This window comes from Bemisia tabaci, chromosome 1, assembly GCF_918797505.1.
Source record: "Bemisia tabaci chromosome 1, PGI_BMITA_v3".
In the NCBI taxonomy this organism is placed as follows: Eukaryota; Metazoa; Arthropoda; class Insecta; order Hemiptera; family Aleyrodidae; genus Bemisia; species Bemisia tabaci.
In genome coordinates this window covers 30,774,206-30,797,527 of record NC_092793.1, presented here as the reverse complement: position 1 = coordinate 30,797,527, position 23,322 = coordinate 30,774,206, and the positions used below count along the sequence as shown (strand labels likewise).

At 41.2% G+C, this 23,322-nt stretch overlaps 1 protein-coding gene across 6 annotated transcripts in view; it reads left to right on the top strand.

Annotated features, from left to right (window-relative positions):
• Nucleotides 1–23,322, top strand: part of LOC109041225 (uncharacterized) — a 413,234-nt gene that overhangs the window by 298,237 nt on the left and 91,675 nt on the right. For all 6 annotated transcript variants that reach the window (XR_011899748.1, XM_072299619.1, XM_072299616.1 and 3 more), the window contains one exon: nt 18,125–18,168. Coding sequence is in view for 5 of the 6 variants with exons in the window: in XM_072299619.1 (XP_072155720.1) it covers nt 18,125–18,168 (44 nt within the window). In the remaining variant the exon portion in view is untranslated. The remainder of the gene's footprint in view (nt 1–18,124; nt 18,169–23,322) is intronic.

Sequence of the window (23,322 nt, the reverse complement as noted above, 5' to 3'; positions counted from 1 at the left end):
ATTCTTATTTTGAAATGGTTAAAGCTGCGCAAAAAATCTGCCATCAATTAGGAACCGTCCGTCGCATTGAAATTGGACCCAGCATTTTACCTCTTTCAACCCTAATCCTTCATACCACGTTGTCTAACGCTTTTGAAAATTGTTCGGTAAATTTTGCTGGGCGTTTTTATAAATGGACATTGATCTGATGGCAGTGTGAGTAAGGAAATGTTGTCTGGCTCTGGGACGGAGCATCACGGTTGTTCTACATATACGGTCCAAGTGTTTGATTTCAGAACTGACTCATGAAGTCGTCACATACATTTGATACATGTAGGTAAACCTTGCATAGTTGATAAAACTGGCATCTCTGTTCGACAACAGCCAGACCCGAAGACTCCCCGCCAGGGAATCAATTTCCCGCCAAATTGTTTCCTCTTTAAACACATCTACCTCCTTCACCCGTTCACTCTTCATTTGATGCGATATTTAGTCCGCGTCAAGGCCTCTCGGAAAATTCGAAATTTTCCATCCCCACGTCTCACCCTCTAATACGCACGCTCCTTATCCAAACGCAATGCTTTTTTATCACAATCTCCAAAACTGAAGAAGTCAACAAGCAGAAATATTTGCCATTATTTTCAAATAATTCTTTTGTGCCGTTTTATTATTTTCTAAAACTGTGCCGATGTTGCTAATGTTTGGAAATCTATAAGCTTAAACCGTCAAAACACGATTCTGTGACCAGCATAAATGACCCATCAAACAGACTTTGCATTCTGCTCAACAGTATTGCATTTCTTCTTACAAATAATTGCCCGATTCCTGATTTTTCATTAGTCAACCGAAGTGTAGATCTCATACCATTTTTACTCTTTGACATAAAACTACTGCTGGAGCAAGTTCGTTCTTTGCTACTAGGACCTCGAATCTTTCCTGTCTCATTGTAATGATTGACGGGTCGAAATCTTGAATTCCGTAACTCTCGCGCAGCAGTGGCGAGGTGTGAATACTCGATTTTCGATGTTTCCGAATTTGGGGCTATGGCAAAGAATCGATTATCAAGGAGTTCGATGTGAACACCCTACTTACCGACCCTTTTCCATATATTTAAATGACAGATAAATCGATATATCTCAAAGCACGTCACATCTCTGCTCGGCACTGCCGCGCTAAGGAAGAACGCCGTATGAACATTCGAGAGTTGCCAAATTTCCCAGGATAAAACGTGTATTTTTGAGGTAAGTTGTGCATAGCTTTCCTCAAATTTTTCAGACAGTTTTGATGAAATTGTGAACAAATTAGTCTAAAAATGTTGAAGAAAAATATACTCAATTTGCCCGGTAAATTCGTTTTTTATCGAAGGAGATACGGCAAGGCTGAAGGTTCATACAGCGTTTTTCCTTAGTACGGCAGGTAAGCAGACATGCATTGAGTACGGGTGCTGGGTCCGGGAATGCCTAGTTGTGTAGGAGCGCATTGACAAGGTCGGTATGCTAATAATAATGGTAGCATGTGAGCTCCGGTCTGTGCGAGTTACGTGTGCGGAGTCTAATGGAGCTTGCCGAAATTAGGAGGGATGCTTATCGCTCGTCTGAAACACCCCCCGGGGGCCATGCGCCCTCGTATCCCACAGTAATTCCTCCTCGGCCGAAGGGATGAAGAGCACCGGAACATGACTTTCCCCTCTGCTCCACCTCCAAGATAAAGCCGCGCACTTGAGATCCTCGGCCTTGCTTCTTTCGTCGTTACTCCATATGCTCCTTCCTCCACTCTTCACAAGAGATTAGTAAACAGCATTTCAGCTCGATATCAGTGAGCCGACACTGGTAGATATGCTGGAAAAAAAAATTTGACCATATGAAGAGAGTGGCAAAATTTCCTGTAAAATAAAATCTTGAAATTTCACGTGAAACATGAAATTTTAGAAATTTATGAGAGATATCGAAAAATACCGGTTCCTTTTCATGTTTCGTAAAATGTAAAAATTATGACTTTCTTCTACTTTTGCGTGTTTGAGTGCGGGTTGCATACTCTAGCCCCTGAAAAATATGTACATCTAGGACGATCCTTTCCTTAAATCCTCCGCCCAAAATCATCCCTCCTCCGCTTATAAAGCACCACCCTTAATAGGCGTCTCAGAAGTTGTTTGAGAGACTCTACTTTCACAGTTCTACAGAGAAAGTTTGTAAATTTTCCACAGAGGCCACTGAACTGAACGTAGAGGTCAAGTTCAAAAGAAATCCGAACTCAAGTTTCACTCGCCTAACTTTTGTAGGCCAAAAAGTTGTCAAATCTCTCTGGAAGTTAAGCGCGCCGGTACTTCCCACCGAGTTTCGAGGAACTTCTAAGTTTTGAAGTTCTCTCTATCTTCAGCGGCAGCCTTGAACGGAAAACCCCTTAACCGCACGCATATGACTGATTATTTGAATTGATGGACAAAGCAATAGATAAATGAGAATTCCTAAATGGAATTGAATGAAAATGGAGCAATCCTATAGGTAGCAACGGGTGGTCATTTTAGACTCGTGGAGAAAATGACGGATTAACAGCAGGGATTCTCGTGGATTGCCATTAGTACATCTACATCTTCATCGCTATCACCCACTTCCTTCGATAGGATCGTTCCATTTCCCCTATGTTCTCTTTATCTATTTCTTTGTCCATCAATTTCAATAATCGGTCCACCGTGTTACTTTTGGTACTAATCCGATGTGCATTGAGTGTGCGACTTATTAACTGAGGGCCTCGTGTAGACGTTAGAAGAAAAACTACATATTAACTGACGAATGACTGATACTTACTTTCACTGCTCCGATAAATGATTTGATATGAATTAGTCTATTAAGGACTTCATAATAGCGTCATCCATATGTCGATAGCCAAAGTGCGAGACCACGTATCTGCGTTTGCGACTTTGCAGACTTCCTGTCGCACTTTATTTAGCATTTTGGAACTATTAATTCTGGCTCTTCTGGAAAAACACTTATGTGCATGGGGAAACTAATGGCACATACGTTGTTTTTAAACCGGGCTAGAATTTATAGTTCCAAATTGCAAAATGTAGTCCATTTATTTCTTGGAAAAATATTTCTTGGAAAAATAATTGACGAAATTTCTTGAAAACCTCCTTGACATTTCTTCTTTGTCAGCATAATCTTCTGTACTATAATTTTGACTCGTTTCTCTTCGAAAGAATGAAGTAGGAGTGGACATTTTGAAACGCCACAATGAAGATACGTGCGGTTTCGCATTTTAGCCATCGATGTATCGTCAGGCAAAAAAAATTCGATGTTCTTAATTATTTCCTTTTTCAAGAAAATTCAAAGGCTTTAGCTCTCGGTCAATTTGCGCAAAGGAAATCATAACTGAGGTAATAAGCCTGCGAAAACTTTCTCACGAGCACCGTCTTTTGCACGGCGGAAATCGTTCAAAAGTTTAAAATGGAGGTAATGGGGTGCCAGCATTTTCGAATCATGAATTCTTTAGATGTTAATACAGTTTCCGGGCTGCTCAAGTGCCGCGGGGGTAAAAAAGGCTGCGATCAACGTAGGTGCATCCGCGCCTTCTCGAACTTTTCCCGGCCTCGTTAAAAGCAATTACCTTTTTAAAGGCGGAGTCATAAGGATATGGGTCAAAGAAAGAACTTCTCCGAGTAAATTACCTAATAAGTGCAAGTGCGTGAAAGTTATAAAAAAAAAAAACGGAGCGCACAATCGTACACACGGTTCGCGAGTTTGGAGCCGAAGGGGGGGGGGGGGGGGGGGGGGGCAGGGCGTGGCCCGTCCGGGGGGCGAATGACTTTGAAAATACTGGGTGACTGAGCAACATCAAGTTTGAGAGATAATTTCCAAACTTTTAAAATGCGACCTAGAGCCGACATTTTTAAATAACGACCCAAACTAAAGTTTGCTCCAACAAACTTAGCAGACATAACTCGGGATAAGTTCGCCGGAGACTTGGGCAACTTCTCCCGGCACGGCGTGGCGGAGCGGCAATGGGTCGTCGGCAGCTTCTACTCCTGCAAGTTGGCAACGCTAGGTTACCCCCATTCGGATGTATTTAGAACAGTCAATCACTGAAAATAATGGTCGATTAATTATTTTCAATTAAAAAAATTGTGTTTTAATTCGAATAAAATTTTATCGGCTTAGTTTTTTTTTTTTTTTTTTTTTTTTTTTATTAATTAATTTTAAGAACTTACGGGTTATATACTTCATTCATATTGGAAATGGCTGAGTAACGTGCTGAACAGGAGAAAGGAATAGCTTAGACACTAGTATCTGGTTCAGAAATGTTTTAACTTTTTTATACAATGAACTTTTTTTTAAACAAAAATTATAGGAAGATAAAGTAAGGAAACCTTCTCATCTAATCACAGTTTGCAGTTTTTTCAGATAAAATCGTTGCTCAAAAAAAGGAGTAAAACTGTCTTAATTTTTCATTTTTAACAGCATCTAAAATTGTACGACTATTTTTTTAATCATGAAAAATTTAAAAATCGATAATTTTTTAATTATTTAAAAAAAATGAGCCTGGTCATTTACAGTAGAATTTAAATGCGCGAAAAAATTCCAGCCCAAACGCGGTTGACGAGGAAAACTGGAAATTTTAATCAAGACTCTTGATTCGAGAACAGCAGGTGTTACTTAATACCATCGAAACGCCTTACTGTGCCCTTTTTTGCTGCTCGTAGTTCCACAGCTGGGATTTGGAGGGGCACTAGCAATAATTCATGTTGTTTCCTCGCTTAGAGTGGACTATTCTGGGCTTTAGCGATGATTTGTGGCTGCTAAAATTGATTGTGCCTCTGTCTAACTCTCAACGGCTTTATGCTGGCTCACCATTTGTTGATACTTCAAGAATCTTCAGCAATTAGCTTCCGTCTTAATTTGCCATTTATCTCTTAGCTATTTGTCAAAATTTAAGGAAAGATCATGTCGCTGAATATTATAACTGATTCAGCAAGGAAAAATCTATACTTATTTTAGATTAAAACCAAGAAAAGAGGAGTGAGGAACTGATGTTCCGTAAATATATTGGAAGGAAAATTGTGCGAACAAAGTTCCGGCAAGGATCTGCTGACAGATTATCTCTAATGTTCTTTTTCCTGCTCTTCCATTTTAAATGAATATGTTTAACCACAACTCCTCCTTGATGAGGAAAAAGCTACAATTTTATGTAAATTTTTCAAGACCATATTTTTAATCGAATAAATACTAGTTGCATGGTAGACCATGTTGGTATTAAAACAAAAACGTGTGATTCCGTTGCAAAGAGTCATAATCCCCCATTTGTCTTGTTTTTCAAAAAGAAGCCACAAATATCTTCGAAATTTCTGTAGCAGATTATATACAAACGTTTGATTTTTTTAGAAGATTTTGATAAGGTTAGTTCGTTAAAATTAAATACTAACAAAATTCATAAAATGGTGAAATTGTTTTCATTTACTTTGACCTGCAGCAGCTCAAACGAACAATGAATATTGCCTTTTTAATAGGGTGGGACGTTGCAGAAATTAAAAAATAAATCTTATTTATGTTCGGGGATCAAAAATACAAATCAGTGTAAATGTTATTCTATGCTGCAAAGATGAGGAGCACTGCACAGCAGGGTACCTACCTCCTATCTGCTATTTTACTCTTTTGCTGGAAAGTTTTACAGAGACATGAAACTAAATAGGCGCTGTTCGATGAATTTGGCAGATCCTCTCAACGAATTGTCATAGTGGAATAAATAATTTAAGATACCGCACTTTCCACTCAAAAACGGAGGAAATGAGTTCATTACTCTAACTGAAAAACAAACACTCAAAACTAGAGAGGGCAAATTTAATACCAGGGTGTAATTGAAGTATCTTTTTAAGAGCTCAAAAGGGGAAAGAGCGTTAATGCAGCCTCACCGCTCCGGTAAAGCACCTTGACGGAAAGAAGTGCGAAGTGAAGAGCAGAATCAGAGTAACACTTGATATCATTAAAGGGGTTCAATTTTAATTCGAGGATAAAGGATAGGCGCGATAAAAGCGGGAAAAAATTAAGAGCTTTTTTTCCGGAGCGTTTAAAAGCTCATAAAGTGTTTGCACACTTGACACCAGATTCACAATCGGATGAACAACCCTTTTGAGATTTTTTCCTCCGCCCGGCAGTTTTTTTTATCAGGGCGTTTTATCTCTTCGACGCCCCTTCCGCGGTCTTTTGTCGGAGTGCCTTTCCTTCTTTATTATGATTCCTCCGTCGACATTTATATTCATGGCTGAGGTTTGAGAATTGAAATAAACGCTCGGCAACATGATACGTGTTAAACAGATTATGTAGCGGCTCGATCCAGTCCGTGCCCGCATTTTTCCGCGCTCCCCTCCGCGCTTTTCAGTAAGCAGGTAATTCAGCATGACAAATGTAGTTTTATACCGAGCGCCGGCTCTTTGCCCGTTTAACTGGTGCTCGGCCGTCTTCCGGCCCGGCCTGCCGCCGCCGGCTCTCCACTGATGCCTGTCATGATAGGCAACACGCCACACGAGCCCCTGCCCTCTCGTATAGCCCTCACAAAGCTCTGTTGACCTCTCATTATTACGCTCTGGTGCGCCGCCCCCAACGTCATCTCATTTTTCTCACTTTTTTAAGCTTTTTCTTTACTTTTTTCTTTGCATTTTTAAGTTAATTTTTGACACTATTATTGTTCACCATCGCGTAGAAAAATTTTAGAATAACCCTTCTGGTCATAAAATCAACAATTTTTATTGCAGTGCTAAGTAAGAACGCCGTATGAGCCTTGGACATCGCCAAATTTCCCTTGATGAATCCTAACTTTATTATGGGACAGTTGTCAATATGTCTTTTCCAATTTTTCAGACAATTTTGTTCGCAATTTAATCCAAAACAAAGGTGAAATATACTTGACTTTCTTCCAAAATATGCTTGCAACCTACGTGCTTCGTATTAAAAGAATGATAACGATAATCAAAAATTAATGTTTATTCTCGGAGTGACTCTGACTATTGCATAGTTTCATAGTATTTTAGGGGCGTCATTTCAGCCAGATCTTAGGAGAGGGAGGATGGAGAATTGAGTTTTGCAGAAGAGGCAAATTTTTCTTATTCGGTAAATTGGAAAAAAAAAATAAAACCTTCATGATGCTCTGAAAGTTGCAAAATTCACGAAAATCACCCCCAATGAACGGTCCACTTGAAAATTCGGGGAACAGGGCAATTGCCTCCCCCACCCTCCCAAAAGTCCTAGTTTTTCCTCGTAATGTAAGAAATCGGAAACTGAGCTTCGCCTTTCGGAATATACCAATGAGTTTGTTTTGTCTCTCGGCGAGTAAGTATAGACCCGAGCAAATTTAGGGGAAGAAACTATCGCCCCGCTATCGACGGGTATAAGGCGGCCGCCTCGCGGAGGGCGGAGGGCGAAACGACTAATTTGCCGTAATGCGATGGAATCTCGGAGCACATTGTCGAGTAAATGAGCTCAATCGGACATAACGCGGCGGGTTTTACGAGTCCAAGCCCGAGCCAAATCAGGCGGTGTCTAAACCGAACATACCTATCGTGCGATGAGTTCTAATGTGTGGCATTCTTATGGAATTCAGGGCTCATCAGAAGATTGCCTTGTTAGGCTTGGAAGTCGATCGACGTTCCAAGGAGCCCGCGGCGGGCTTCCGGGCAGCGGCGGTTCGGACTTCAGTTCGGCCGCGATCGAAATGTGTCGATAAAAATATCGGGATATTCTCCTCGAGTGTGGGGCTTTGAAGGTTATTAGAATTACACAGCCGCCGAGGCCAGGCCCGCTAATCAGGCGGGGTTGCTGCGAGGGCCTAACGGGTCTTAATCTCGGCGTGGCGCGCTTTGCGATATATCGATTTATCTGTCATTTAAACCTATGGGAGGTATCGATAAACAGGGTGTTCTTAATAATCGATCTTGTACCATGCTTTAAATGGAGAAATATCGATAATCGATCATTCACGCCTCGCCGCTGGTCTTAATCTCGGCGGTGAATGGTCCGCGGCGACTTGAACGATTGGGCGGACTCATTTAGACTTTTACGGCCTGAGATTATTTCGGGCCGAGCCAGCGTTACCCTCGCCTCGATGGATAATTCCGTTCTTTGTGTCCTCCGTCCGTTGGCACCTAACCTAGTTCGCGCGGCACTCAAATTTGAGAAAAATACGACGGCCGCCGACGTTTGCGTCTCGTATTTCATCCGGCAAACGCCCATTTATTGGCTGTAGAATCCACGGTTTTCTTTTATTTTGTTTTTCAAGGTGGCTCTGAAACATTTTTGGGAAGGATTCTACACAGTCACAGTCGATCGATCAATTTAAAATTTCTGGATTTTAGGATAATACACTGGAAAAAAAAACCGCATTGGATCTAGAGTCCAGACTCTTGAAAACATTGACAAGAAAAAGGACTCTTGATTCAATCAGATTTAAGCTAAAATCAGAAGGAAATCCGCTCAAATTAAGAGGCTTGGTTCTTGATTTAAGCTTAAATCTGATTGAATCAAGAGTATTTTTTCTTGTCGATGTTTTTAAGAGTCTCGACTCTAGATCCAATGTATTTTTTATGCAGTGCACAATCGATCGATCAATTTAGAATTTCTGGATTTTAGGATGATATTTCCATAAATTCTGAGCCTCACATCACGTTGAGTTACGTCAAATTTTGGTCAAATCCTGATCGATATGATCTCTGCTCCAGCGGGTTGATTGTTGTAATTGATAAGACAGAGCTGTAGACAAAGAGGACCAAAGGGATATGGAGGGAGCCTATCGGTAGAAGCAGACGGTTGCAATGGACAAAGGAGGTAGGTAACAAGCAGAAGGCGCAGAGATACAACTATTCGCACTTGATGGATGTCCGTGTTGCAGCTGCAAAATTGAAGGCGCGATGGCGCGAGGCGTGAACTCGCAATGCTCCACTGTATGCTGCCAATGCAATGAGGTGTCGCTCGAATTCGGGAGAAAAGTTAATGTTTATCACTTGTGATCCCTGTGGATAGGACAACCTTAATCATTTCACTCATTTCAGTTAGTAGGAAGTTATTTCTAGAATTTGGGCTAAAATCTGATTACGAAATTTTAACTATGAACTCTCTTATTATTTCCTCTTATGAAAGACCACAGCGGCTAATTGTTGAAATTGGTAGACAAAGCTATAGGCAAAGAAGACAAAAAAGGATATGGAGGGATCCTATTAGTAGAAGCGGGTGGTTTCAATGGACAAAGGAGATAAGTGACAGACTAACTAACGGCAACCCACGAGAGATCCTATAGTTTGTCCATCGTTTACCCCCTTAGTCTATAAGAACTACCGATTTCAACCAATAGGATCGCCTCTTACTCCCTACGTCATCTTTGTCTATCAATTTCAACAATCATTCCATAAGAAAGTAGCAAAAAGGGGGGAAAAAGAAAAAAACAATCGGAAAATAAGAAGGAGGAGAAATCAGAGAATGAGAGAAAAACGTGAAAAGTGGAACGAAGCAACCAGATGGGAACCAAAGATACTACGAAAGGGTGAAAAATATTTGTAAGATGTAGAAAAACCGAACTAGGCGGACCCACAAGTCAAGGCTTTTTCCGGAAAAAAGGACTGATAAGCTCAATTATAGACAAACAACCGATAAGATCTGGCGAGTTATTTATTGCATGCCTTGAGTGTAACCGCACTCGGAAGATTCGGGAAAGGGCCGCGATGCGTTTCCTATCTGACACTCACAAGCTAAGCTACAGCTCCCGGCGCAGCGTTGTAAGACCCCAGAAAAGACTCATCCTCCTATGCTAAAGAAGAATGCCGTTGAACATTCGAAGTTTGCCAAATTTCCTGCCGGTAAACTTTGTATTTTTGAGTACCGTTATAATTAATTGGATTTTATTTCGCAATAAGGATCTATTACTTTTCACTCATCCATGAAACCGCGTATCTGCATAGGGAACATCGAGGTGGGAGGGGAGGGAGAAGAACAGGAAGCAAAAGAAGAAGCAAATAGTAAAAACAAAGATTGAAAAAGAGAAGAAAGAACAAGAAGAAAGTAAAGAAATAAAGAGGGGGAAAAACCAAGAAGCACGCAATCTTTAGTTTTAACCTATTTGTACATCGATCTTTTAGAGTCAAATACGTCAAATTTTGAGCGTTTGGCTGCGCGTACACCTCGCTGCAGCACAATAAAAGCTCAAAATGTAAAAGAAAAAATGAAAGTGCTTTGGAAATCATTAAATTTGACACTGACACCAATATTTTAAAAACACACATTATATTATTTTTCTCCTTTGATAAATTTAAACATTTTTTTCCCCATCAATTAAAATGAGAATAATCAATGCAGAGTGTGCAAACATTTCAAAATCATTTCAAAAAACGCTGACCATGCGAGTATATATATTAAAGCCTAACAGAGCGGAGCGGCGTGCTGCCAGCGCGAGAGGCTCACTGGCGCCTACAAACCTAAGTAGATACTTCAAGCATTGCACAATGCTTGAAGTATCCACTTAGGTTTGTAGGCGCCAATGCGCGCTTCGCGCTGGCCCACAGTGTGTCAAAACCCCAATCTAGCTGCTCAAAACCCTCCTTATATCAAGTCAACAAATGGTGTTATTTATGGTCAGAGTGGGTCCACAGGCATCCACTGGTTACGTATCTATCATGGTTATCACAAAAATAAATTTTTTGGTCACTAAAATGATAGGGATTGCAGCCGGTAAACCTCCAGCCTCAATCTCGCCATCAGGAGTGGTGCCACTGTATTGCTTTTTTTTAGAGTACTTCGTGGCGAAAAAGGGTCATTTCCGGATGAAACGAGATGCCAAAGGCCAGAGAAAGGAAATATGACCGTTGATTTCTCCAAAAAAATTATTTAAGTATTATAATTGCTCATTGAAAACAGTGCCCAAGACCGTTCACTTTTCCTGGCTTTAATAGAGCCGCAAAAGCGCGGAACTACACGGAACACCATGAAACTTATATGAGAGTGTTCAGAAAACTATCTAGATTTGAAATGTCTTTAGTTTTACTGCTACCTTCCGCAACCTTGAGAATAAGAGCACATTTTGTTCGGCGATTCCTAGTGTAAAAGCGTGCGGGCGGCGTTTTGCGATCTCCCCCTACAGGCTGTCACAGGTGAAGTGAGACGGAGGCAGCATCTCACCACGCGCGCTCGGTCCCCTGATTTGAGTGAGCCTTGTCATGAGGCTTTTCACCGAGCCAGATAAGATAGTACGGTGGCTCAGTTGATTGCCTCTTTCATTATTATTTGCACGATCGAGGTTCAAATCCCGAGCTGGTCAATTTTTGAAATTTTATTTTCTATTTCATTACGATTTTCCCATTATCTATACTGTCATGGAAGGGGGAGGGGGGCCCTCATAAATACAAAGTTGCATCGTATTTTTAACAAGTTTTTTGTATGATTTGAAACAGACTTTCTTATTTATTTCTAATGAGGAATGGTTTCGGACATGGTTTATGAAACGTAGGAAAATGAAAAGGAGGGGGGGGGGGGGGCTCGCCGAAATTTTCCTTTACTGGCAAACATTTTGAAAATATTATCTTTGACTTATCACTTAGAGTTGCCGAAACGTATCATTTTAATAACATGGAATTCATACTTCTTTGGATGGCCAAATTAGAAATTCGCCATTTTGAAGTGGAATGCATAAGCCCAAGACATCCTCCAGGACTTATTTTGGATCGGAAAACACAATTTGACTAATTTTTGGGGTTCATCAGGTCACATAAGGCGCCTAAAACTTAGTTGGAATTTTACGATTGTTACATGAGTTGAACAGGATTTTTAGATGGCCGCCATTTTGAAAATTTTGATGACTAAGTTTTGAAATTTTAGGTGAACCTTCTTCAAGCTTACACTAATGCCTGTGCAAAATTTGGTGGCTATCCGACCAAATTTAGAGACGTGAAGAGGTTTTGAGCAGCTAGATTGGGGTTTTGACACACTGTGTGGCCGCCCGCTCGCCGTGCGGCGGCGCGGCGCCTGCTGAAGCAACTATTTCACAACAGAGGTCTTGCACAGTATTATACTAAATTGAACGTATTAAGACGACTGGCATCCTTTAAAAGTACAGATCTTTCCTCGCAAAATAAATCAAGATACTTATCTTACACAGGAAAAATCTAAGAGCATCTAGCTGAGGCAAATATAGAGGTTTATCCGGTTCAGGTATAACAAGGTGGGAATTCTTGAAAAACAATTAAGTCCTGTTACACCAAAGAGGTGTAGAGAGTTTTAGTGAATTTTGTCTCATGGAATTAACGCTCCCCCATTTTTACCAAAACTCGCAACTATTTATTATTCTCCGTTGGACCAAACAGACAAAACAAAAAAACAACCAAAACCTCATTCTTCCAAAACATTATACATTTTCATCCAAAAACGTCGTGAGCAATTGTCATTTGTAAATACATGTGGGTCAATAAACTTTGGGTCTCAACTGGCACGTGGACCAAAACTCCCGTGCCGAAAAAACGCGTGGACATAAATTACTGCGAAAAACAGGTGCGCGGACAAAAAATCGTTGACGAAATGTCCTATAACCAAAATCAGCATAAAGCTGAAAATCTCAAATACAGAAGGAAAAAGCTCATATGAGCACAATTTTCCCTCAAAGAGATACGCAGTTCGGTTCAACACTAGCAACAAAATATTAAAAATATTTTAAAATATTAGTTCATAATTTCACAATGTAGTCCAATTTCCCTTGAAATTACCAGATACTTTAAATCAAATCGCAAAAATCCAAAGAGAAACACTAACAAGTCTCCAAGAAAATTCATAAACCTTTTTCTAAGCACCGGAAAAAACACAAAAAAAAGAAACAAACAAAAAACGCACACATTGGATCTAGAGTCTAGACTCTTGAAAACATTAACAAGAAAAAGGACTCTTGATTCAATCAGATTTAAGCTTAAATCAAAAAAAAATCCGCTTAAATTAAGAGGCTTGGTTCTTCACTTAAGCTTAAATCTGGTTGAATCAAGAGTATTTTTTCTTGCCGATGTTTTTTAGAGTCTGGACTCTAGATCCATTGTGTTTTTTTTCCAGTGAGGAAATTTGGCAACGCTCTAAAGCTCATACGGCATTCCTTCTCAGGATGACAGCGTTGGGATCTTCACGGATCCGTTGATCCTGGCGAGGATGTGGCAGCAGCGCGGAGGGATAAGAGGCTCTGTGGTCCCGAGGGTGCGAGGAAGGAATCTAGGAGAGCGCCGCGGGCTCCTCGGAACGACGTGAGTTATGTGCCTCAACCCTTTTTACAATCAATCAGGGAACAATAAAAAGTCGGACGGGTTCGGGGTCGATGATAAGGAGCCCTGATTTAATCGGTGTCGATTACGAGACACTCAGCCGGGCTCGCGTGCCGCCGAGACGAGGCAACGGAAGCCAAGAGGAATGACACTTTATGGGGCCGGGGATATGATGAGAGCGACTGAGTCAAGAAAAAAGAACCACCGGCACTGCCTCGTGCCATTTCCTGCCGCTCATTTCCTGTTTTTCTCCTTGGTTTGACTCTTATTTCAACCTGGCTTTCCCTTTTCGATGGTGGAACTGTAGACACGCGTATCTCGGTTTGCAGTGTTGCAGACTTCCTTCCATACTTTATTTTCTACGTGGAAAATTACTGAACGTCATTTCTAAAAAAAATTACAGTGATTTTCTGTCATTTTATATGAAGAATATTCTGTGAAAACTTCAAGCCTTGAGGTTCGGTCTCTTCCCGAAAAAGAAAATCGTAGTGGAGATTTCAATGCGAATTCCCCCTTCCCTGACTTTTTTCGCTGAACTTCAACGGAACAACTCCGCAATGCGGGCTCAATTGGAAATTTCATTTCCTGAAACTTCTTTAAGACTTCGTATAATCCATTATTCCTGATATTCCTAAAATTCAATTCTTTGATACGCTCGTGACCAATGAAAAACCGGCACAGAAATAGCCATACTCTGTCTATAATGCAGCATCAATTCGTAGAGTAAATTACCATCAATACAAACTCGTCAGAACCTGTAAAATAAGTTTTTACTATCGGTACACCTCAAAGACCTGGAATCACGGCTTCCAGTTTCACCTCACCGGAAGGAGACCCAGACCCGATAATTGGCAACGCGACCGAATATTATTTAAAATCCGTTTTGCAGGGCTCCTCGGGGTTTCCCACCCGAAACCTCTCGAGCTTTCGGAGGAGTATTTATTTTTCACGGGACGCGAAGCGAGCATAAGTAACCAGGGAAGCAAGGTAAGCTGCACACCCTCGTCGGACCCCTCGTTAAGATCCCAGGCTCCACCCCCGCCCCCCGCCTACGGGTCCCATCCACGGCTAGCAAAGGTAATTAAAAGTCAGCAGAGGTTTGCATTCTTTACTCTAAGGGGATCAAAATCTTTGCTTTGGTGTAAACTTTTTCCTTCTTATTTTGTCTCCTTTCCCTCCTGTCTTCCTCGCCGTCTTCGGGCTCGTCTCGACCGACAGCCAGCTCTCGGCTTGTTCAAGGCTCGTGCTCTCGAGCTTTCGGCCATGTTGTCAGATTTCTCTGGGAAATTATCAAATCTCGCACTCTCCACCTGAAGTTAATTGATCTAATTTTGAGATTTTACGGCGGTGATGTGGAGAAGCACAGTGTTCGAAATGGGCCGTTTACTGCGGGTAGTTGAATTCGGCAGTTGTTAAGTAGTACATAATACTTCCCCAGATGATTCAGAGTATAACCTTCGAGTTCGGTCGATTCAATCAATTCGGTCGACCAAACAAGTGCTTTTGGTTGATTTGACGAAAAAAAAACTAAACCAAAGTAACTAGGAATGCAGAAATTATTGACCGCGTACATTCGATAATACAGCATCTTTTAATCAGCAGCAGTTTTCATTGTACGCTGATACTGATTTCGGGCGCACGTGGTCAATGAGTCGTGAAAACAATGCGCAGAGACTATTCAAGTTTATATCGCGCCTTCAACATTACGCGATACTCTACGCATCACCGCGAAGTTAGTTTAGTTGCTTGACCCAACCAAACCTAACTTATGTTCCAGTCGTACTAAGGATGTTCGAGCAGTAAGCTTATCAAGCTCACCTTGCAAGGAAACCCTTTATCATAACGGTCAGAAACAAATGTCGAGAGTACCTTTATAAGGAGAGTATGAACACTAAGATTACCACCTTTAATTGACTCAGTCATCTTAGGCTGATTGCTGTCATCTAAGACCTAAAAATAGCGGATGCTGCAAGTGAATGTAAATAAAAAATTGATCAAGATGTACTTTTAATTTCCATATCGTAACGAGAACTTTACTCAAATGCATTATCGCGACGTATCTACATAGTTTTATGACCAATCTTGTGCTATTTTTGAGAAAAAAAAACATCAAAAGTCGGCAATGGACCCCCTCCCATCATCAAAACACAAAACAAAGCGCCGCCATTTTCAGGCCCTGAGTCCTTCATGGATCTCAATATCCATACTCTCCCTACTATATAGGTACCGTTTTCTTCTACTGAAAATAGCTTAGTTCTGAGCCGCTGCGTCTCGGTTTTTATTACGTATTTTTAGCCTTGGTTCCCGTTTTTCCTCCTCGTTATTTTCACGAGGGTACTCTACAAATGTCTCACGAGAAAGTCTGATTACCATCAGTGCATTAAAGTTAGAAACGAAGGACACGGTGGCTTCGGATGAACTCATCTGTTGTTCTTTTTTCAGCTGTTGAGTCGGAGCGGCGACAAAAACCGCACAGATTAATCACTCGTCGGCCATTACTCACACCGCGGTTCCCCGCGATTGTTTTTTGATAATCGTGCGTTGGTATTGCCGGCCGCGGATTTATCTCTCCCCGAGCGGTCGTAAAAAAGACGGAACACGCTCGACGCGCGCCCCGGTGATAAATCATAAGAGCATCCGGACGCTCCGTCCTTAAAAAGAGGCATGCGAAATGCGCTAAGATCCGCGGGCCCGCCCGGGCGCCCAGGTAACCGTGAGTGGGTAATTAAGATGAGGAGGACGCGTGGCGGGGGATGTTTGATCAACTTGCGGGGGTGATAATCCTCCGCAACAACCCCGCGCTCTTTTTCGTTCTTTTCCCCGGCCCGATCCCTCTTGTCCCCAGGACGAACGGATGAAATGAGTCTTGGAACACGCGTCTGTACAGGGTGGTGTCCCTGATTTTCTTTGCATGAACCCTCAAAATTTAATGGGTTATACTAGAGTCCCTTTAAACTGAGAGTCAAGACAATGTGAATCCATTTCTGATTGGTTACCGTATTTTAGGCCTCCACACTGGAGAAAAAAAACGCATTGGATCTAGAGTCCAGACCCTTGAAAACATTGACAAGAAAAAACATTCTTGATTCAATCGGATTTTTGCTTGAATCGAAACGAAATCCGCTTGAATTGAGAGGCTTGGTTCTTGATTTAAGCTAGATTCTGATTGAATCAAGAGTACTTTTTCTTATCGATGTTTTTAAGAGTCTGGACTCTAGATCCAATGTGTTTTTTTCCAGTGAACAGTGTCACAAACGGGAATAAAGATTACATTTTTACTAATTGCAAAAATTATAACCTGGAATGGACCGAGGAATTACGGGTTCGACAAAGAACAAACGGAATGAGAGAGGGGACGGAGAACGAAATTTGAGAACGGGCCGATCAAAGATTACGAAAAACGTTCAATTTGTGTAATATTTATTCCCGTTTGTGACTCCATGAGGGGGTGTTGTCTTGACTCTCAGTATAAAGGAACTCTAGTTTATACAGTTAAAAATATCCATGTTTATGGCTGCTTTAGGATACGTTGATTTACTTTTTTCGGTCGGATCAAACAAAAGACTTGGTTGATTAACCAAATTTTTCGTTAGATCGACCAGAACCGTAGGTTATACTGACATTTGTGGGAATGAAGAGTGTTCTGGTGGCGCAACGTTTTATAATTTTACATTTTTGAGTTTTAAAAATATTTGAATAGTTTTATAGCTATGGTAGAGTGTAGTTTTAAAATAAATAAATAGTTTTAAAAATAATTAATTTTAATATTCTCGATTTTTTTTTTTAAATAAAAACAAATTTCAGTGGATATCCAACGATCCTTGTGGCATAAAATGAATCATTAGTGGTGCTTCATGGTGCATAATTGAATAGATATGGGAATACATGGATATCGGGTGATACAGCGTTACAAAGTTTAAATCTTTAATCTCTATAAATGCGCAATTTTACTGGTTATTTAACCGGGGATGGCTTCGATGGAATATCTGGTGGGAATACTTTTTCGGTGGCATATTATACGACTAAAAGATCTTATTTAAGGGACTTAAAGGACAAGGTACACAGGTGCAGTTTTTGAAAAGATTGAAATATCAACGACTTCGAGTAAAACTAGTCTTAATGCATATTCTGTTAAAAAAAAATTGCTTCCAAATTCCAATTTTTAAGCATCAAAAAGTCAGTTTAAACTTACTTTCCGCCGAAAGAATCCATGCGTTTTCGAAACTTCAAACAAGTATAGTTCTCGAAATAGCAAAAACTGCACTTATGCGGCTCGTCCTCCAAGCCCCTCATTTAGGCCTCATTGGGCCTCATTCAAGGTGTGTAGCCGATCGTGTAAGTAACCGGCACTCGGAATAACACCCTGTATATGACGATCCTCCTTGAGAGCCGCGAGTAATGAACGTAAGTTATTAAATTGTTTTTTCCGGGTTAATATATTCGGGTAGCTCGCTAATCTTTGCGCGGCGTCCAGTTTTTCCGGACTTTCCTCCCGGCGGTCCTCTCTCGACGGCGACCCTTGCCCCAGCTCCCTAATTCACCGCCGTTTTCTCCCCTCTGTTTGTCTCATATGATTCCCTTTTTTTGTGTGTGTGTCGGATACCCTCATTTCCTGTTTACCTCCTGTCTCAATTTACCGGCTGACCAACATTTACTCGACCGGGTCGCTGGTATCCGCACCAGAAAATATCCGCTCTTCATTCCGTGGGGGAAGCTTCAGATGTTGACTCTTGGCCCTTTTTTCTGTCTTTTTATTATGGCCCTTTCCAGGCTCGGAAAGATACCTCGTGGCCTTTTCTTTTGCCTGTATCCTCCTCGTAAGATTGGAATGTATTTTTTTGGATCACAAGTAATTATATCGTGGTATATTTTTTCTTGTTGCAGATCTGTCGATTAAAAAGAAGGACGGTTCTCATATAATGAGTAAGGTGAGTAAAAGATTACATTATAAATAATCTTCGATTTTCAACAGAGACCGTACTAAATTCAAACATGTACCTATTTGGTTCGATACTGCTACAGTCACACTTCAGTAATTTGTTTCTGTTTGGTTTTTTTTTCTATTTCCAGGGTGTATACTAGTCCGAAAAGTCCGGAAATAGTACTGATTCTTTAAGGGCGCTCCAAAATTACTGAAAACGTGCGGAAATTCCGCAAGAAGGTCCGGAATTTTTTCCCTCATACCACGGAACACGCGTGCTTTTTAATAAAGTCTGGAAAGTATGCAATCCCTGCGCGTTGATTTTTAGAGTAGTATTTGCCTGCAAGATCGCGATTGTGCAGTCAGTTAATCCTAAGGTCCTCAATGAAAGTTTGTGGCTACTTCATTTTTTTCGCGGTTCGAGCGAGAATTTCAAATTTTAGAAATTCGTCAAATGAAGGTACTGGAAAAGTACTGAATTTGTCTGTTTTATGAGATACTGAGTTTCCTGGGAATGTACTGAAAAAGCGCTGTAAAAGTACCGTTTGTTTGCCAGCCTGTTTTAACAGACATCCTGGTTTCACTATATCGAGTTGCTTGTTATTCCTGGAGGAATATTGTCTGAGGATTGACTCATCACAAAACGAAAGGTAGAATATAACCCGTTTTGATCGAAGAACATTCAAATACAGGCGAAGTCTTTTTCGTTGTTGGAAAATTTTTGATTGAGGGGGTAGAGTGTTTATGTCAATATAACTCGCGTCCTAAAGATGAATCTTACTTACATTAAAGGAACCGCACAACCGATAATCAAGCTTAATGCATTAAACCAGCGTTGGAGCCCAATGCCGTTGTCTTAGAGGGGAAGAAGATTGATCGGGCACAGGTTTTGAAGTTAGGGATGCTAATCGGGATGAGTAATCTTCGAGCAGATGCAAAAGGTGCTAGCGTCAAATGAGTATATACATTTTATACGCGGATTCCCATTTTCAGATTCTTGCGCAGTTACACTTCTCACACGAGGACATCGGTCAATCTGCTACACTGTAAACAAAGACAAAGTAGGTGGAATCAAGGATATATCTTGTCCAATGAGACGCTTTTGAAATGAAGGTATCGATAGCTATAGTCAAGAACTGAGTGTCTCCATTGCAACGTTTCAACTTCTCAGTTTTTAACCTAATTTTTGAAGAGCCAAAATTGAAACATTTACGTCGATGATTACGGATAAAGTTACGACCTTCCCATAAGGCTTCACGCATCAAACGCACTGAACTTCCGTTTCACTGTAATTTGGAAATCTTGCACCCACTGCTGATTGACTCAGCGCTATAGATCATCATTTTGAATCTTTTTGGAGGTATTTTTAAACGTAAGGAAAATTTATGGAAAATTTTAAAAAAAGCGATGATGATGCGCAATTTCCGACTCTAGCCTTTGAAATTCTGATCGAAATTCGAATTTTGCGCCGTATACATTCCAAGGCCGCTCTGGTCTTTTAGGTAGGTAGCACTCCAGCTGGGACTCGAAAAGCTTACCTAAAATTAGAGTACCTATATAAGGAGAATATGGACAACTCGAAATATGTAGCTCTTAGGGCCCAAAAGTGTAGGTAACCTTTGAAAACGAAAAATGTCACTGTCAATCTTTAGACTCCAATATCAAACGAAAATGGACAAGGAAACTCATAAGTAAGCATTCTTCCGCAAAATTGAGTAAGTTTATGCAAAAACCAAGTCAAATACGTGCTTTGCCAACGACAGTTCCCAACAATTGTGATTGTAAATCACTCTGGATAATTTGAATTCATAAATTGCCTACCCTTTTGGGGTCTAAGAGCTCCATCACCTAACCTCAAAATTTTCGACATGTCCATACTCTCCCTATATAGGTACTCTACCTAAAATGGGTTCTAAAAGGATGAGTTTAGTGAATTCGTTGGAAATTCCGGGGAAGGGGAGGGAAAGGGCCGTTGAAGAACCAACATGATGACTTCTCCAGAAGACAGTCTCTCGATTTCGGAGGAGATTAATAAGGAGCAAGAAGTAGAAAAGTCAACGGCGTGAGCCCCCTTGATTTTCGGGTCGGGAATCAAGGCGGCGAGAGGAGCAGCGAAAAAGTTACGGTTTAATCATAATTAAAATTCGACTTAAAGGAGTGACACGGATAAAGGCCGGAGAGACGCGAGCGGCGCGGCGGCTTCTGTCCCTGCAAAGGATGGAAATGTCAGATTGTGACTTCATCATGGTTCGGGACGAGTTCATTAATAAGATGCCTCCTCTGCGCTGTGTCTATCTGCAGATCTGCTCCGGCACACAGTCGGAGCCGTCGACTTTTCAAAATTGAATTTTCGAATAAAAGACAATACAAAGGCTCCGGGAGTTTGCAATTCTTCCACTTTCTCTCCCCCGCCTCGTCCCCCGCTCGCGTCTCCTCTCTCACCCGAGTCTCTTTGCATTCTTCGCGAGTAATCATAAAACCGCAAGCTGTAATTTCCAGTCCTTTTTATCTTAGGCGCAATGCCTCTATTTGCACTTGCCTCCGCCGCTCACTTTAAAACGTTCTCAAAATGTAAATAACGAACCTCACTTCTATTATATTATCTATTATTATCTTTTCTTGCTCCTGTGCTCGCTCCAGGAATTCGCGTTGCCCTCTCAACATGTGAGACACGACTTTGTCCCCGCGTCACCGCAGACTGAGCTGGGTTTCCGAGGCATGCTTTGTTGACTCCGTACCGGCATCTTAATGAAAGTTGTCTCATTCACCCAGTGGCGTGGCGTGAATTGCGATGTATCGATTGTTATGCCATTTAAATCCATTTAAATCTATGGTAAAGAATCGATTATTAAGGTGTTCGCTGCGAACACCCTGTTTATCGATCCGTGTCCATAGGTTTAAATGGCATAACAATCGATATATCGCAAAGCACGCCACGCCACTGTTCACCATCCTCGAAATATTCCAACGTTCTCAAATTGCACATGGCGAGCCGTTAGCCATATTGGGACAGTGGCGTGGCGTGCTTTACGATCTATCGATTGATCTGCCATTTAAAACCATGGAAAAGGATCAACAAACAGGGTTTTCGTAACAAACACCTCAATAAATAATCGATTCTTCACCACAGTTTCAAATGGGAAGATTGAAAACCAGTTATTTGCGCCGAGCCACTGTATTGGACGGAAATACCATATCTTAGAGACTAGGTAGCGTAGATAGGCTTAGATAGGGAGATATCTAATTTTTCTCGAGGTCGGCAAAAACGTTCCTTTCTATAATTCTGCCACAATCATAATGTACAGCGGCGGGGCGAATATGATCGATTATCGATATCTCCCTATTTGTAGCTGTGGCAAAGAATCGATTATTAAGGTGTTTGCTGCGAACACCCTGTTTGTCGATCCTTTACCATAGATTTAAATGGCAGATTTATCGATACATCGCAAAGCACGCTCCGCCTTTGCCTCTGTTAATGAGTCCCTAAAGCGCAAAATATTATTAACCTCTACTCGTTATATTATGGAATTTTCCAAGCTTATTTTTAATATTTTGTAATTGTGTTCAGTTTTCAATCCATTAGCAAGGATAGCAAGGCACATCTTATGAGCGTTAAAACGAAAGCCCCTCTTTCATTAGAGCATTGTAGAGTGGCGTCTGACTGGCGAGGACGACTGAAAACTGTACGCGAGTCGACAGGAAATCCAGTGCGCCTTCAATTTTTTGTTTATGCACCACGGACATCCACAGAGTACGTCTAGTTGTATCACCACGCCTCTGCATCGATTTGCGCGCTCATACACCTAGGAGCGCGAAACGACTGATCAGTACCTTGATAGGTACTTTATATAGAGCGAGTACTACAGGGTATTCATATTTCGACTCAGCTCAAGTAAATATTCGACATTTTTTTATAGCGTTCTAAATAAACATAGAAACTAGCGGTGGCACCTCCAGCGCAGAATGGACCACAACACAAGGTACACAAGGTTCTGATATATGTTTCTCATCCAGAATTTCACGTGGAGCACGATTCTTGCATAAAAAATTACTGAAATAAACCCCTAACTACCTACAAACTGACATTTTTTTTATAACGTTCTAAATAATCAATATATCGCAAAGTACGCCACGCCACAGAATCTAAACCACACTGGAATAAAAAACACATTGGATCTAGAGTCCAGACTCTTAAAAACATCGACAAGAAAAAGTACTCTTGATTCAATCAGAATCTAGCTTAAATCAAGAACCAAGCCTCTTAATTTAAGCGGATTTCTTTTTGATTCAAGCAAAAATCCGATTGAATCAAGAGTATTTTTTCTTGTCAATGTTTTCAAGAGTCTGGTCTCTAGATCCATTGTGTGTGTGTGTTTTTTTTTTTTTTTTTTTTTTTTTTTTTTTTTTCCAGTGCGTGTGGGACCTCCTGAGTAAAGGAGCTGTTCAAGGAACGACTATGGTTACGACTCCAAGAATACAATCCTGACTTTGCCCGTCTCTCCTTGAAGGTAAATAGGCGGAAAAAGACAATTTGAAGACGAGGCGCGGCGAGGCGAGGCGAGGCGGGTCCTTGACCACAGGAATAAAAGGGGAGGACACGACGAAGGAGCTCCTTGAGGAGGACGAGGGAAAAAAACGAAGTTGAATGGCGGGAGCGATTTACGTCTCGGCAAATAAGGAGCAACGAGTCGAGGGGATGATGAGGGTCATATCTATTAAGGGGGATAAAATGGTTATACGGATATGGTGATAGCCGTATTTCAGATTATTTAGGAAGCGGTGATAAACCGTGGTCAAGCAGACGCTAACACGCCCGTGATTGTCTTGTTTACTCGTCCCTCGGTGGCCCCGGCGTCGCAGGCGTCGCGGCGTCTCGTAAACATCCCTCGGCTAGCCGATCTCTGACGCCTCAGCTTTGACCGCGTCCTTGTAGCATTTTGTAACTGAAATGTTACATTATTCTGTAATAAAGTAAGATTATTACTTCGTCTCCCTCCACTTACGACTAGGGCATAGTGCTATTTGTCTGGTTACCCATTATCGAGCACAATTAACTATGTAAATATTAAAAATCTAAAAATCACTAAAAATAAAGGACTTGTCAAATCTATTAAACCAGCATAAAATATCCAGTCATCCTCAGGAAAAGAAAGCCTGCTTC